The sequence below is a fragment of the Chrysochloris asiatica genome, unplaced genomic scaffold (assembly GCF_000296735.1).
Source record: "Chrysochloris asiatica unplaced genomic scaffold, ChrAsi1.0 scaffold00054, whole genome shotgun sequence".
Taxonomy (NCBI): Eukaryota; Metazoa; Chordata; class Mammalia; order Afrosoricida; family Chrysochloridae; genus Chrysochloris; species Chrysochloris asiatica.
Window position 1 is genome coordinate 5635924 of NW_006408572.1, and position 16747 is coordinate 5652670.

The window sequence follows — 16747 nt, forward strand, 5'->3', positions numbered from 1 at the left end:
GAGGTGATATTGGTTTTATTTACATCTATCTCTCTGTCGGTTTGAACTGCAGGGTCGGTGGTTCAAGCTCACCAGTGGCTCCTTGGAAACCCTATGCAGGGTCGTTATGGGTTGGAACCGACTGGATGGCGCTTAGTACCTACAACAATGGCTAACAATTGAGTCCTGGTTGGTGCTGTAGGATAAGCACTGGACTGCTAGCCTCAAGGTTGGGGCTTCAAACCCACGAGCTGCTTCTTGGAAGCCATATACAAGGTTGCTATGAGTTGGAACTGACTTGATGACACTTCAAAACCACAACAATGGCTAATGATAGTGAACATTTCTTCACTTGTTTTTTGGTCACCTGAATGTCTTCTTTGGTGAAATGTTTGTTCATGTACTCTGCCCATTTAATTGGGTTATTTTAATTAATTAATTTTTTATTGTACAGATTTTGTAGTTTTCTGTAAATTTTAGTGATTTTTTTTTTGTGTGTGTGTGCAATCTGTGGGCTCTTATTTTACTTTTTGCTGAAATCTTTTTTTGCACTTAAGTGTCTAATTTTTAGATGGTCCCGGTCATCTATTTTGTCTTATGTTTGTGTATTGTCAGTTACGTTTGCCAGTGTATTTATGCCATGTAGCAGAGCCCCTAAGTTTGCTCCTATTTTTTTCATTGATGATCTTTATAGTTTGGAGTTGTATGTTTAGGTCTTTAATTCATGTTGAGTTTGTTTTCATATGTGGTGTGAGACATGGGTCTTGTTTCATTTTTCTGCAAATGGATTTCCAGACTTGTCAGCACCATTTGTTGAAGACAATATTTTTATCCTTTGTCAAAAATCAGCTGATTGTATGTGGGTGGATTTACTTCTGGAGTCTCAATTCTGTTCCATTGATCTAGATCTCTTTCGTTGTACCCAGTATCAGGCTGTTTTGACCACTGAGGCTGTGTATTAGGTTGAGATCAGGAAGTGAGAGACTCTCAACTTTTTTTCTTCTTAAGTAATGTTTTACTTATCCGAGGTCTCTTTTCTTTCCATATAAAGTCAGTGGTGATTTTTCCCATTTCTTTAAAGAATGACATTGAAATCTGGATTGGGATTGTATTATATCTATAGATTGCTTTGGGTAATGCTGACATTTTCACAATATTAAGCCTTCCTATCCATGAGCATGGTGTATTTTCCCATTTTTGTAAGTCTCTTTTTGATTGGTATGGCAGGGTTTTGTAGTTTTCTTTGTATAGGTCTTTTAAATCTCTGGTTAGATTTATTCTTAAGTATTTCCTCTTTTGGGTATCTACAGGGTTTTCGATGGCTGATTTTTCAGAATAATTGCCAGACCTTTCTTCTGAGGTACTTTAGGGTGGAGTCGAATCTCCAACCTCTCAGTTAACAGCAAGTACCTTAACTATTTGTACCACCTAGAGACTCCATATATTGTTAATTCACTGCCATTGAGTCAATTCCCACTCATAGCGACCCTATAGGACAAAGTAGAACTGTTCCTTAGCATTTAAGAGACTAAATCTTTTCAGGAACAGTGTGGTTATTGGGTTTGAACTGTTGACCTTGCAGTTACCAATGTTTTTTCCTGTCCAGCAAGAATTTGTCAATTTCTTTGTCTTGGCTAAGTAGCCAACCACATTCGCTAATTCAGTTGTTGTTGTTAGGTCAGTACTGACTCATAATGACCCTATGTACAACAGAATGAAACACTGCCCGGTCCTGGGCCAACCTCACAATTGTTGAACCCATTGATGCTGCCATTTTGCCAATCCATCTTGTTGGGGTCTTCCTCTTTTTCTCTGACTCTCCACCTTACCAAACATGATATCCTTCTCCAACGACTGGTCCTTCCTGACAGACAATATGTCCGAAGTATGAGAGAGGAAGTTTGACCATCCTGGCCTCCAAGGAGCACTCTGGTTGAACTTCTTTCAACACAGATCTGTTCGTTCTTTTGGCAGCCCATGACACTTTCAATATTCCTCCAACACCATAACTCAAATGCATCAATGCTTCTATAGTCTTCCTTACTCATTGTCCAGCTTTCACATGCCTATGAGGTTGTTGGAAATATCATAGCTTAGGTCAGGTGCACCTTAGTCCTCAAGCTGACATCGTTGCTCTTCAACACTTTAAAAAGGTCTTAGCAGCAGATTTGCCTAATGCAATACATCATCTGATTTCTTGACTGCTGCTTCTGTGAGTGTTGATAGTTGGTCCAAGAAGAATGAAGTCCTTGATAACATCAATCTTTTCTCCATTGATAAGAATGTTGTTCATTGGTCCAGTAGTGAGGATTTTTGTTTTCTTTACATTGATATGCAATCCATACTGACGGCTGTGCTCTTTGATCTTCATCAGTAAATACTTTAAGTCCTCTTCACTTTCAGCAAGCACGGTTGTATCATCTGCATATTGCAGGTGGTTAATGAGTCTTTCTCCAATCCTGATGCCACGTTTTTCTTCGTATAACCCAGCTTCTCAGATTATTTGCTCAGCATACAGGTTGAATAAGTATGGTGAAAGAATACAACCCTGTTGCACACCTTTCTTAATTTTAAACCATTCAGTGTTCCCATGTTCTGTTCGAACAATTGCCTCTTGGTCCAGGTATAGATTCCTCATGAGCACAATTAAGTGTTCTGTAATACTCATTCTTTGCATTGTTGTCCATAGCTTGTCAAGATCCACAATATCAAAAGCCTTGGCATAGTCAATAAAGCACAGGGAAACATCTTTCTGATAGTCTCTGCTTTCAGCCAAGATCCATCGGACATCAGCAATGATATCCCACATTCCACGTCCTCTTCTGAATTCAGCTTGAACCTCTGGAAGTTATCTGTCAATGTATGCTTGCAGCCATTTCTGTATTACCTTTAGTAAAACTTGACTCGCATAGGATATCAAAGATATTGTCCGATGATTTCTGCATTCCATTGGGTCACCTCTCTTTGGAATGGGCCCAAATATGGATGTCTTCCTATCAGTCAGCTAGATAGTTGTCTTCCAAATTTCTTGGCATAGATGATGCCACTTCACTTTCTTGAAAGATTTAAATTTTTATTCCATCAATTCCTGGAGCCTTGTTCTTTGCCAATTCCTTCAATTCACCTTGGACTTCCTCCTTCAGTATCATTGGCTCTTGATCATATGTTACCTCTTGAAAAGGTTGAGCATCAACCATTTCCTTTTGGTACAGTGACTCTGTGCCAGTCAGTGTGTCGTTCTGTGGTGGCTTGTGAGTTGCTGTGATTCTGGAAGATATGCCACAGGTATTTTAAAAAGCAGCAGGGTCACCTATGGTGGACAGGTTTCAGATGAGCTTCCAGAGGAAAACAGGAAGAAGGAGTGACGAACTACTTCCAAATATTTAGTCACTGAAAACCTTATGAATTGCAGAGAAACACTGTCAGATATAGTGCCGGAAAATGAGCCCCTCAGGTTGGAAGGCACTCAAAATGCGACTGGGGAAGAGCTGCCTCCTCAAAGTAGAGTTGACCGTGATGACGTGAATGGAGTAAAGCCCGGTGGACCTTCATTTGCTGATGAGGCACAACTCAAAATGAAGAGAAATAGCTGTAAACATCTATTAATAATCGGAACATGGAATGCACGAAGTATGAATCTAGGAAAATTGGAAATTGTCAGAAATGAAATGGAACACATAAACATCGATATCTTAGACATTAGTGAGCTGAAATGGACTGGTATTGGCCATTTTGAATCTGACGACCACATGGTTTACTATGCCGGGAATGAAAAATTGAAGAGGAATGATGTTGCATTCATTGTAAAAAAGAACATATCCAGATCAGTCATGAGGTGCAACGCTGCCTGTGATAGGATAATATCCTTGCGCCTTCAGGGAAGCCCAGTTAATACCACTATTATTCAAATTACCAGTGATTGGAATGCAAAGGTTGGGAACAAAGAGGAAGGATCAGTAGTTGGAAAATATGGCCTTGGTGATAGAAATGATGCTGAAGATTACATGATAGAATTCTGTAAAACCAATGATTTATTCATGTCAAATACCTTCTTAGACAGCATAAGAGATGACTTTACACATGGACCTCACCAGATGGAATACACAGAAATCAAATTGACTACATCTGTGGAAAGAGATGATGGAAAAGCTCCATATCATCAGTGAAAACAAGGCCAGGGGCAGACTGTGGAACAGACCATCAATTACTCATATGCAAATTCAAACAGAAGTTGAAGAAAACGAAAACAAGTTCAGAGAGCCAAACTATGACCTTGAATATATCCCACCTGAATTTAGAGATCATGTGAAAAACAGATTTGATACATTAAACACTAAAGACCAAAGACCAGAAGAGTTGTGGGATGACATCAAGAACATCATACATGAAGAAAGCAAAAAGTCATTAAGAAGACAAGAAAGAAGGAAAAGATCAAAATGGATGTCAGAAGAGACACTGAAACTTGCTCTCCAGCATAGAGTTGCTAAAGCAAATGGAAGAAATGAGGAGGTACAAGAGCGGAAATTTTCAAGAAAATTTCAAAGGTCAGCTCAAGAATCCAAAGTCAAATATTACAACAAAATGTGCAAAGATCTGGAGTCAGAATACCAAAATGGAAGAATATGCTTAGCATTTCTCAAGTTGGAGTAACTAAAGAAAAAATTCAATCCTCAACTTTCATTATTGAAGGATTCTCTGGGCAGATTATTCAATGATACAGAAAGCATCAAGAGAAGATGGAAAGAATACACAGAGCTAATTCAGTAGGTAATATTAATATAAGGGTTTTATCCTAGGATTGATTTTATAAATACAACTGTCATTGCCAAAGGGAATGTTTCACCGGCTTCTGGAAAGCACCTCTTTCTCAGCCTCTTGGATCTACTATCACGGTAGACCCTGATAGACCTTCCTTCCTTTCTGCCACTGCTCCACCGTAACAGGTGTTGCTGTTGTTAGCTGTTGTGCGTCAGTCTCCAACTCATGACATCCTATACACAGTAGGATGAAATGCTGTTTGGTCCTGTACCACCCCAACGATTCATTGTGAATTGGGCTAGTGTGCGTCATAGGGTTGATTTTCAGAGGCAGGTTGTCAGGCAGATGACAGATGAGTGCATATTGACACATGTTGTATATTGACTGGGCATTGAACCTGGGTCTCCAGCATGGAAGGCGAGAATTCTATAATGGGATCACAGGTGTGTGAGTGATAAATCAGACCAACCCTCCGAGGGGGCACTTTGGAGGCCCTCATGCTCCCAGGGGCTTGAAGTTCTCATTTGTTGTTGTTAGGTGCCATGGAGTCGGAACCGACTCATAGCGATCCCATGCACAGTAGAACGAAACAATGTCTGATGCTGGGCCAACCTCATTACTGCTGCCACACTTGAGTCCATCAGTGCTGCCACCTGGCCAATCCATCTCGTTAGGGGTCTTCCTCTTTCTCTCTGACCCTCCATCTTATCAAGCATGATATCCTTTTCTAGTGACTGTTCCCTCCTGACAATATGTCCAAAGTATGAGAGACGAAGTTTGGCCATCTTGGCCTCCAAGGAGCACTCTGGCTGCACTTCTTCTCATAGAGACAGGAAACTCGTGTCGACTAAACACAGCAGGCTCTGCGCCAGGACCCTACCTTCCCCTTTCATCTCATCCCTACACAGTCTCAGATTGATGTCTTCATTGTCGAGATTATGCTCAGAGAGGTAGAGCTAGTTACCCAAAGCCACACAGTAAGCAAGTGGCAAAACTGGGTATCAAACCCAGGTCCTGGATCCCCCACACACTTTCTGGTCACCTCCATTCTGGATGGGGATTGTGAGAGTTATCTTTTCTTTTCTTCCTCATGCCTGGACCCATTGCCCTGGTGCCAGGCCCTTTCCTGGGGCCTCCTGGGATGTCTGCCATGGACCAAGGGGGACGGGGGCGGGGGGCGCTCAGGGCACCTCTTACATTGTCTCCCTCAGTTTTCATCAGCTGCCTGCTGCTGTCTGCACCAGTGTTTGGCTACTTGGGCGACCGATACAGCCGCAAGCTGACGCTGAGTTGCGGGATCCTACTGTGGTCAGGAGCTGGTCTCTCCAGCTCCTTCATCTCCTCCCAGGTATCTTCTCCCAGTCACCTCATGGGCCAGAACCATGGGAGTTGGGTGGTGATGTTTGGCTCCATTCTAGGTTCTAGGTTTAGGGCTTGCCCACAGGGGCCAGAGCTGGTTCAACTTTCCCAATAACAGGGTGCCACCTATGGCTTCACTTCTGCCTGACTCTGCTGAGGGTGTGGGCGTGGGGTATCAGCTACTGTCTTGGGGAGCTGGCCTGGTTGAAGGGCTTCCCTGGGTGTGGAGGGAGGTAATTGGCTGTAGGCTGCAGGCACCAGCAGGCAGCGTCGATTTTGGGAAAGGAGACCTCGTGGCCCTATGAGTTACACGTTGGCCTGCTAACTACAAAATCGGCGGTTCAAACCCACCAGCCACTTCACAAGAGAACAATGAGGCTATCTGCTTCTGTAAAACTTACAGCCTCAGAAACCCTACACAGGGTCACTGTGAGATGGAATCAGCTCTATGGCAGTAGGTGGGTGGGGTGGCCAAGGATGGTGAGGTTTCTACAGTCTTGATCCCTTCTCCCTCCTGTGGGGAAACATACATCATAAGGTCCCCTTGGGTGGTTTCTGGAATTCCCTGTGTTCCTGCCCAGTATCCCTGGCTCTTCTTCTTGACCCGGGGCCTCGTGGGCATCGGCACAGCCAGCTACTCCACCATTGCACCTACCGTCCTGGGTGACATCTTCGTGAAGGACCAGCGGACTCGCGTGCTGGCCATCTTTTATATATTCATCCCTGTTGGAAGGTTGGTATCAATCCTGAGTCTACTTCCCCAGATAGTTAACTGAGGTCCAAAGGAATCAGAACAGGTGCTGGACTTGCGGATAGGAGAGAGCAAACCAGGAGATCAGGGTCTGAAATCCCAATTCTATCCCCTTTCTGACCATATCACTCTATATCACTAAGCCTCAGTTTTCCTCATTTGTAAATGGGGGCAATAACACCCACTAATGGGTTGTGATAAGGATGACTAGACCACATGGGTTAATTCCTTTCGGGAAGGGGACAGGCAAAATGGGAGTGTGGCCTGGGGCCCACTCAGGGTGTGGTGATTCTGGGATGTTATACAAGGAAATGTGTCTGGCAGGCCTGAACCCCAAAGAGTATGATTTGCAGAGTGGGATTTTCAGCTAGACCCCTGAGCTCTGACCCAGGTTTCCTGAACTGGCTTGACTCAGGCAGGGCTGTGCCTTGGGTGGGAAGTCTTCATATGATGAGAGAATGGCTCTGGGGGTGGGCCAGGAGCCAAAGGTCACCGGTGAATTAACCAAGGGCAGCGGACATCTGGACCTTGTATGGCTCACTTTTTCTTGGTATTTCTGAGGGCTGTGAGCCTGCTGAAACCCAACTCCCTGGGGTGGGGGCACCCTGGTCAAACTGACCCTGGGCAGCTTCCCTGCTGCCCTTCACTGTCCATTTCTCTTGCCTCTCTGTTGCAGTGGTCTGGGCTACGTCTTGGGGTCGGTTGTGACCAAGCTGACTGGGAACTGGCATTGGGCCTTCCGCGTGAGTCCAGCTTCCTTTCTCCCCTCTGCTCCTCCCTCCCCTACTCCCCAGGCCAGCTGGGACTTTCCAGCCTTCTTGACCTTAGCCACTTGGCATGGTAACTGGCGCCATGATGAGGAGGTGGTCAGATGTCAGCACTTTGGGGTATTTGAGGACCCGTGGTAATGGAAGCTATGGCCCTGGGTTCAAATTCCAGCTGCTCATTTTAGTAGCTCTGTGACCTCAAGAAAGTGGCCTCACTCTTCAGAGCCTCAGTTTGTCTACCTATAAAGTAGGGTAGTAAATGTCACTTTGTGGAAATTAATGAGACAACGTATGAAAAGGTCCTGAGGGCCCCTGGGCACATAGTAGGTCCTTAGACAGCAGCAGCTAGGGTTACTCAGATGGTGACTTAGGATCCCTGGGAAAAGACCTGGTCAATCCTGTCAGGGATGCAGTTATCCTTGCATCAGACCAATCAGAAGAGGAAGAAACTCAATGGCAGAGAGGGCTGGGGGCTTGGTCCTGGAAGAAGAAGCCTTGAAAGTGATTTCTGGGTGCAGACTTCTGTGGGACCCTCCCAGTGCTGGGGAAGCTGTCTGTGAGGCTGTGGAAGGCAGAATCAGTCCTGGGCTGGGGTGGGCTTTAGGGAGCTGGGTCTGAGCTTGGCCTGAATTAGAACGGTCTCATGGTCTAAGCTGTTTAAAGGTTGTCCTAAGGCAGGTCATGAACTCCCCATCCTTGGGGGTATGAGCAGGGGGGCTGCTAGGAGAGGGCACTAGGGCAGGACTAGTGTAACTGGTGAAGGCACTGGTCAGGAAACGGGACTGTTCTTGGGGTATGTGGTGTCCATCCAGTTTACAACTGACATAGTATATTTAGGATTTCAGCTCTCAACCACCTTGGCCCATTGAACTGAGCTCAGGTAGTAAATCACATCCGTGACTGCACTCTGCAGAGTTGAGAAGCCACGGTGTGTCTAGCTCTGTGTCTAACCAGCACCCAACGCTCAGTGTGTCTCAGGAGCCTGGGCCCAGAGTTCAGCCGCTGTGGCCAGTCACCCCAGGGCCTCTAGGTCATGGTAGCATGCTGCCCTGAGCTTCTGGATCTTCCTGTTTCCAGATTATGCCCTGCCTCGAGGTGGTGGCCTTGGTTCTGCTCCTTGTGTTTGTTCCAGACCCGCCCCGGGGAGCTGCTGAGAAACAAGACATGGCAGACATGGGGGGCCTGATGAGCAGCTGGTGTGTGGATGTCAGATACCTGGTGAGAAAGTGAGTACCCCTGATCATTGCTGCATGGCACAGAAAAGTCATCTGTTCCCGCTCTCAGCCTCCACCTCTAGGGAGCCCTCCCTGATAGTGCCTGCATTTACAAACCCCGTTTCTCTCCTGAAGCATGCCCTTCACCTGGGCATGCCCTACCCTATCCCCAGGTGACAAAAATCTGGACTGGAAGTGAGGCAGGTGGCATGGGCTCCAGCCTTGGCCCTGCCCTTGCCTTACCTCCCAGTGTCCCTGAGACTCACAGCTCACTTTTGTCATTTGTTGGATGGATATAATCTTCAGCCTTCCTGCTTCTTGGGGCTTCAGGGAGGAGCTGGGTGTTAATCACTCACCTCTCTCAGCTTCTCTGGTCTAGGCATGGCGGGGGAGGAGGACAGGAGTCTACGGGACCCTAAGGCCCTGTGAATCACTGAGATGGGCCAGCAGGGCCTAGTTCTTGTTGTCACCGTTGAGGGGACTCAGAGGAAGAGGGATCAGGGATGGCTTCCAGGGCGATGTGATGCTGAATGATGGGGAGCTTTTGTTCTGCTGGGAGGAGGGAGCAAAGGTGTGCACGTGGGCGGTGCAGTTGTTCTCAGGGGGCGCCGGGGAGGCAGGAGAAGGAGTAGGTGCAGTCAGGCCACCTTCTCTTACAGCCGGAGCTTTGTGTGGTCGACCCTTGGAGTGACAGCCATGGCCTTTGTGACTGGAGCCTTGGGTTTCTGGGGCCCCAAGTTTCTGTTTGAGGCCCATGTGATCCACGGACTGCAGCTTCCCTGCCATCAGGAACAGTGCGACAGCCAGGACAGGTGAGTGGGGTTCACGGTGAGGAAATTCTTTCGAGGTTTTTAGCTGCAAACCTCAGTCCTTCTGTGTACACGGTGCTCTGTGGAGACAATAGGTCTGTGAACTCCCTGCCAGGCAGGAGGTCTGGTTCTTGCTCTGGCTCCATCCCTGCTGCCCTAGGTGGCTATGGGCAGCTATCTGGCCCTCTTTGGGCCTAAATCCCTCTCTTTTTATGCGTGAGACTTCTGTGGGAGTCCAGGAGGCATAGGGTAGGAGGTAAGGCTTCTATGGGGCCTGAGAGGCGACAAGAGTCTTGGACAACCTTCCTTCCTTCCTTTCTGTCAGGTCATCCTATTTTACAGATGGCACACTGAGGCACTTGTCAGCATAGCTCGTCACCATAACTAACCAGGATTAGAGATTTCATGCATATGTTATCCATCACCTTCCCCATCTGAGGCTCTGAGAGTCCAGGGGAAAACAGAGAGCCTTGGAGGCACCACAGTGCAGGCATTCTGCCCTCAGAGGTGCCCCTCCCATATCCTACCTGCTGGTCCCTCCTCACTCTGCTGTCTTACATCTTTCACTCCATTCTCCAAGGACATGAGTGACTTCCTGGATGCTGATTCAAGTACCCCTTTCATCTGTCTTCCCTTTGAAGCCCTCCCTTACTCCCAGTGTCCTCCTTTCTCTGCTGACGCTTTGCCATCTCTTTGTGGTTCCCTCTTCCTCTTTGATCCTGCCTAGGAAGTTTCCTCAGAGTTTCTCAGGGCCATGTGCTTTAAAAAAAATTGTGATTTAAAAAAAAAAAAAAAAAAAAAATATATATATATATATATATATATATAAAACACAACATTTGCCAATTCAACATTTTTCACATGTCTGCTTCAGTGACATTCTTCATGTTTTACAACAACTGCCAAATGATCCATCACCAAATACAGAAACTCACTGCTTTCTAAATAACACGTTCTCTTCACTCTCTTCCTCCACACCACCCCCCACCCCTGACAACCGCTAACAAACTTTTGTCTTTATGCCTTTGCCTAACCTAGATATTTCAGATAAGTGGGATCATATTTGCCCTTCTGTAATGGATTTATTTCACTCAGCATGTTTTTAAGGTTCATCTTTGTTATAGAATGTATCAGGATTTCATTTCTCTCTATAAATATTCTAGTGTGTGCAGATGCTGTATAGTACCACGTTTTGTTGATCCATTTGTCTGTTGATGGACATTTGGATTGTTTCCACCTTTTGATATTTATGAATGGTGCTGCGGCGATGTGTTTGTTTGGTGTAGGTATCTGTTTGAGACATTGCTTTCAAGTCTTAGGTAAATATCTAGATGTGGAATTGCTGGGTCATAAGGACTCCATCTTGGTGGGACAAATGGGTAAGGACTTGACTGCTAACTGAAAAGTTGGTGGTTTGAATTCACCCAGCATCTCCACAGGAGAAAGATCTGGTGATCTGCTTCCATAAAGACTATAGCAAGAAAACGCTCTTGGACAGTTATTCTTCTCTGTCACATGTTGTTGCTATGACTTAAAATACACTACAAGGAGCTCTGGTAGCGTAGTGGTTACGAATCGGGCTGCGAACCTTAAGGTCAGCGGTTCGAAACTACCAGCCGCTCCGTGGGAGAAAGATGAGGCTTTCTACTCCCGTAAAGATTTACACCCTCGGAAGCCCTGTACAGGGTCGCTATGGGTCGGAACCGACTCTATGGCACTTAACAACAACAACAACAACAGTAAGTTAACAACAAAGGCTTCCAAGATCTTCCTGCAGCTCCATCCTCCCCTGAAGCTTCAGTTAAGTCTGCTTCTTTGCTGGTAGCTCCTGCTTCAACCTCCTTCTCCCGGGTCTCCTGTTTTGCTTCTCCCCACTTTCCCTGATCACATGACCTGACATTCCCAGAATCTCCCATGCACTCTCATTTGTCTGTACTTTTGCCCAAATTGTGTCCACTGCCCATGCCTCCCTCCACCTTTCTCACCACTATTTATTAAGTCCTTACTTTAGTCCTGGCTCTATACTAAGCATTTAGCATCAAAACCACCTGAGGAAAGTATTTCTGTGGTTCCTATGAGAGACGGGAGCTCAGAGAGGTTAAGTAGCTTATCCAAAGCCACACCATTAACGAGGGGCAGAGGCAGGATTCAAATCCATCTGATTCCAAAGCCTGTGCTTTTAAACTCTGTGTTCTGTTGCCTCTGGAGACTGTCTGTTCTTGGTAATTGACTTTTCACCTACATGCTCTGCTTTCTGGCACACAGTAGGTGCAGAGGGAAGCTTGTGAGTAAATGCATTAAGTGTATGAATATGAGGAAGCAATGTTTGTCTTGGCTTGATAGTTCTCTCTCCTCCCCTGAGACAGAGTCCTAAAAGCCCCTTAGCGACTTGAAAAATTGGAGGAAAAACAGGATCCGATGCCACAGCAAGCATTCACTGGCTTTGAAGTTTAGGGAAAGCACTTTCTCATCCCTCCTCCCTCTAACTCAGCTCCTTCACAGAACCTTTGTGGGAAACTGACACGGAAATTCCTATTAGTATCCTGTGACTACCTAACAAATTACCAGGAACCTGATGGTTTAAAACAACAAAAATGGATTCTCTCACAGTTCTGGAGGCCAGTAGTCAAAAATGGTTTCACGGGGCCCAAATCAAGGTGTCTGGGAGCTCTGGGGGGAGCATCAGTGCCTTGCCTCTTTAGCTTCTGATGGCTGCCAGTATGTTGTGTCTATGGCCACATCACTGCAGTCTGCCTCCATGGCCACTTTGCTCTCACTTCTTGTGTTTGAAATCTCACTCTGCTTCTCTCTTGCAGGGACACTTGAGACCAGGCTAATCTTCCTATCTCACGATCCTTAATTTAATCACATCTGCAAAGTCTGAAAGTCTTAGGACATAGACTTCCTGGGCATCAGTATTCAGCCTGGTGTACAGTGGGTGAAAGGTGTTCATGTGGAGGTTCTACACTGATGTCGGTAATTAATACACTGACTTTGATTAGGATGAGCTTCAAGGTGAGGCAGGGGCAGGGGCAGGAAGTGGCAGGACCCAGAATTCCAGCTCAGCCTGAGGAATATCTTCCAGTACTCACAGCTGACCCAATGGAAAGGGCTGCATTGAGGATAGTGAGCTTTCTGTTCCTGAGGTATGTAAGTGTGGGGAAGGGGCGGAATAGCTGTTTGACAAGATTACTGTGTGTTGTTGTTAAGTGCTGTTGAGCTGGCTCCAACTCATAGTGACCCAGTATAGGGTTTCTGAGGAGTGGCTGGTGGATTTGAACCACTGATCTTGCAGTTCAAACCAACCTTCCCGTCAGTGCTTATCCTACAGCGCCACACCAGGACTCATTGTGTAGGAGGCCAGATAGGATTTTCAGGTCTCTAGTAGGTAGTGATTATGAGTCAGGCTGCTAACCTCATGGTCAGCAGCCATTTTCTGGGAGAAAGATGAGGCTTTCTGCTCCTGTAAAGATTTACAGCCTCAGAATGCCATGGATCAGAATCGACTCCATTGCACATCACTGCAACGAACCACCACCTGACTCTGAGGAGTCCTAGTGTGGTGCTGTGGGTTGATGCTCTGGATAGCAAGGTAGGCGGTGAAACCGTATACAGGGTTGCTATGAGTTGGAATCGACGACGTGAGGGCACTTAATAACAACAGACTCTGAGGGTGGTCTGTGATTCTAGGAAGGGCTTGTGGACATGGAGGAGGGGTCTTTTAAAGATCCTGTTCAAAGGTAGCTGGGGTGTGTCCTCAGACCACACCACCTGCTAAAGGGTTGATGGGGGCAGGGGTGGTCCTTGTCTAGGCTGACTGTCTGAATAACAAATCCAAAGTCTCACAGAAGTCCCAAGAATCTGCTAAGGCTGGCTCAGAGGCAGATGGCATTCCTCCGGGATTCTGGGTCACTTGACTGGTCTGAGCTGGAACCTTGCTCAGCTTGGAAGGCTGGGTAAGGTCTGTGAGCACCTTTAAGCTGCCGAAGAGCCTACATGCTTCCGTCTGATGGGTAGAGGGCCAGCAGGCCCTGATTCTTGCCCCTGAGGAACTGTGTGACCTTGGGCAAGCTCCTACCCTCTCGGAGCTCCTTGTTTTCTCCTGTGCACTGAGGGGGTTGGGTGAGGAAGTGATCTCGCTAGTTCTCAGCCCATGAGATGGACATTTCACAGAAATTGTTTAAAGGAGATATGATTTGTGATGCCCATTTGTTCGTAAGTATAATCCTGTGCCTGTTACTATGTCTTAGTAGGGGCCACAGAGGTAACAGCAGGGTACCTCTGCCATCCCATCCTCTTCTGGAAATGTTTGGGTCTGGGAGGGGATACTAGCCAGGTGGAAAGGGTGGATGAGGGGGATGATACTTCAGTCGAGGGAACCTGAAAACATAGGGCAAGTTGAGAGAATCCCCAGTAATTGTTGCAGGGCAAGGAGAGAGGGAAGGGACCGGACGTTCAGGACATTGAATGTTGGCTGGAGGGCTTGCCTAGAAGACAGTGGGGAACCATTGAGGGGCCTGAAGCAGGAAAAGGTCATGGTTAGATTTGTGTTTTGGAGAATGCATGCTGCTAGTCTCAGCTATCCGTTTGCGCTCTTGTAAGAGGGGAGAGAAGGATGTTTCAGGAGGACAAAGATGTGTCATTTAATAGCACAGTAGTCTTTGCCTTAACCTTTCTCAAACTTCACCTTCCTCATCTGTTCCACCTGGGAATTCTGGGAGGTATTCATGAGCTCATTTGCTTACCATGTATATTTTGTGTATCAGGATCTATGTTCCCAGGAATTCAAGGACCAGTGAATGACCCTGATGAAAGAGACAAAGAAGGTGCTATGGGAACTGAAGGGGATGAGGAAATCAGCAAGGGGACATTTATGATGGTTCTTGAAGGATGAGTAGGAGTTCGATAGGTGGGAATGAAAGTATGAGGTGGGGCTGTGGGGTGGGGAAAATTAGTGAGGAGCAGAAGAGAATAGAGCCAGAGACTGGAGTTGAGGTCAGCCAGGGTCAAATCATAAAGGGCCAAGCAAGCCATGATACAAAGTTGAGACCAAATCCAGAAAGTCTTTAGGTGGAAAATTTTAGGCAGATGATGGGCAGGGGCAGGGTCATATCTTCATCTCAGGAAGCACCCTTGGGGGGCTTGCATGGAGGCTGTTCTGGAGGGGCAGATCTCTGCAGGAGGGAGACACAGGGGGGGGTGAGTGGGTACAAGAGTAGGTGGGAAACTAGAGATTTCAAGAGGGGCTGCTTGAGGTGTTCAAAGATGGATAGTGGAAGGTTGTGATTCTAGGAGGCAAAGTGTGTCCACTGTTCCGACAAGGGCTGGGTATGTCATCCAAACAAACCCCTGCCATCGAGTCACTTGGGACTCATACTGAACCTCCAAGGGATTTCCAAGGCTGTGAAACTCCTATCCCCCATCTCCACCCAAGATAGCAGGTCTGCGAAAACAACTTTACAACTACCAGAGCTGACCCAGGGTGGCTGTAACAGGTTGATGGGCAGGGCTGGGGGGTGGAGACAGAGGAGGAGGATGAGCCTTTGTTCTGCAATTCAGAACACTTTGTTGGCCTGAATTCTGGTCTGTTCAACTCCTGAGGGACAGTGTGACTTCAGGCAAGTTGTTTCACTCCTCCAGGACTGTCTGCTCAGACATGGCAGGGGGCAGGGAGGGACAAGGCTAGAGGTTCAATCCCACTGTGGTATCCTCTGGCAGACTTTGTAGCTCAGCCCTGTTCAGTGCTTGATAGAGGAAAGAATACTGCTCTGGAGCAGACAACAGAGTCTAGGTTCTGTCATTTCCTGACTGGCAGCGAACAAGCCACGCAATCTCTCAGAGGTTGCAGATTGATGAGGAAGGGTTGGGAGTTGGCGATCCTGGGTTTCTGCATTTGTAAAATGGATATCATAATGCCTCCCTGGCAGGACTGCAATGCCAGTGAATGAGACACTATGTGTAGTGTCCAGCTTGGGGGATACTCAGTTGGAGGTGGTTGTTATTAGATTGATTGATTTTTAAACCTTGTATTGTAAATTGAGTAAAAGTTTACAGAGCAGATCATCAGTTTTACATTCAACAAATCATATACTTTGCTTCATTGCAATGATTGGAATCCCCTCCGTGTACCATCAGTTAATAGTATTTACCTCTATCCACTCTAACTCTTATAGTCCTCCCTGTATCTCCCGCTACTTTAATTTTTCCCCTGCCAACCCTCCTCTTGTTGGATATTAAGGTTGTAAATCTTTATGGAAGCATACTTCTGTATCTTTCTCTTGTGATTAACAGCTGAGTGCTTAACCACTGTGCCACCAGGGTTCCTTAGGAGCTCAATAAATAAATGCATATTTACCTCTCTTCCCTTAGTATTTGGTGGTAGAAGGAGAGGAGGATAGGGCCAGAGTGGGATGCTAGAATGCAAATTTCTGAATGGAGTGGTTTGGGGTGATGAACAAGTCGTTGGATATGAGGCTGGCTGGGAACTGGGGTGTTGGAGTCCTAGGTGGGTTATGCGTATGGTCAGTGACATCCTCACCAAGAGGCAGGAAAGGGGACAGGGGAGGACATGGGTCCCTGTACAGGGTCCTGAGGCCCCAGGAGAGGCCAGAAGGGAGGGAAGGTGTAGGTAAGGTCAGGGATACATGCCCTGTAGGAACCAGATCATGCACCTAGGGTAGGTGGCTGAACCTGGAGGTAAGCTGAATGGGAGGGACCAAGGACCTTCACCCTGACTTCCCCCCAACTGATCTACCCATCTCTGCTCTTTCATTAGCCTGATTTTTGGGATAATAACCGTCGTGACTGGCATCATTGGAGTTGTCCTGGGGGCAGAGGCTGCAAGGAGATATAAGAAGGTCAACCCGAGGGCTGAACCCCTCATCTGTGCCTCCAGTCTGCTTGTTGCAGCTCCCTGCCTCTACCTGGCTCTTGTCCTGGCCCCAAGCTCTCTCCTGGCCTCCTACGTAAGTGAGGTTGCCTTTGGGGTGGGTGGGGAACTCAGATCTTTATGGGCAGGATGTTTATTTCTTCCAGGTAGAGCATGTTATCTTCATTTTACAGATGAGTCAATTAAGGCTCAGGTAGGAGGAACAAAAAGTTTGTGAGAAA

General features: G+C 46.8%; 1 protein-coding gene across 1 annotated transcript in view; it reads left to right on the forward strand.

Annotated features, from left to right (window-relative positions):
• SPNS3 (spinster homolog 3 (Drosophila)) overlaps window positions 1–16747 on the forward strand; it is a 70985-nt gene that overhangs the window by 17043 nt on the left and 37195 nt on the right. The window contains exons 3-8 of the mRNA XM_006863475.1: window positions 5949–6085; window positions 6678–6829; window positions 7524–7590; window positions 8692–8840; window positions 9488–9640; window positions 16413–16602. Coding sequence (XP_006863537.1) covers window positions 5949–6085; window positions 6678–6829; window positions 7524–7590; window positions 8692–8840; window positions 9488–9640; window positions 16413–16602 — 848 coding nt within the window. The remainder of the gene's footprint in view (window positions 1–5948; window positions 6086–6677; window positions 6830–7523; window positions 7591–8691; window positions 8841–9487; window positions 9641–16412; window positions 16603–16747) is intronic.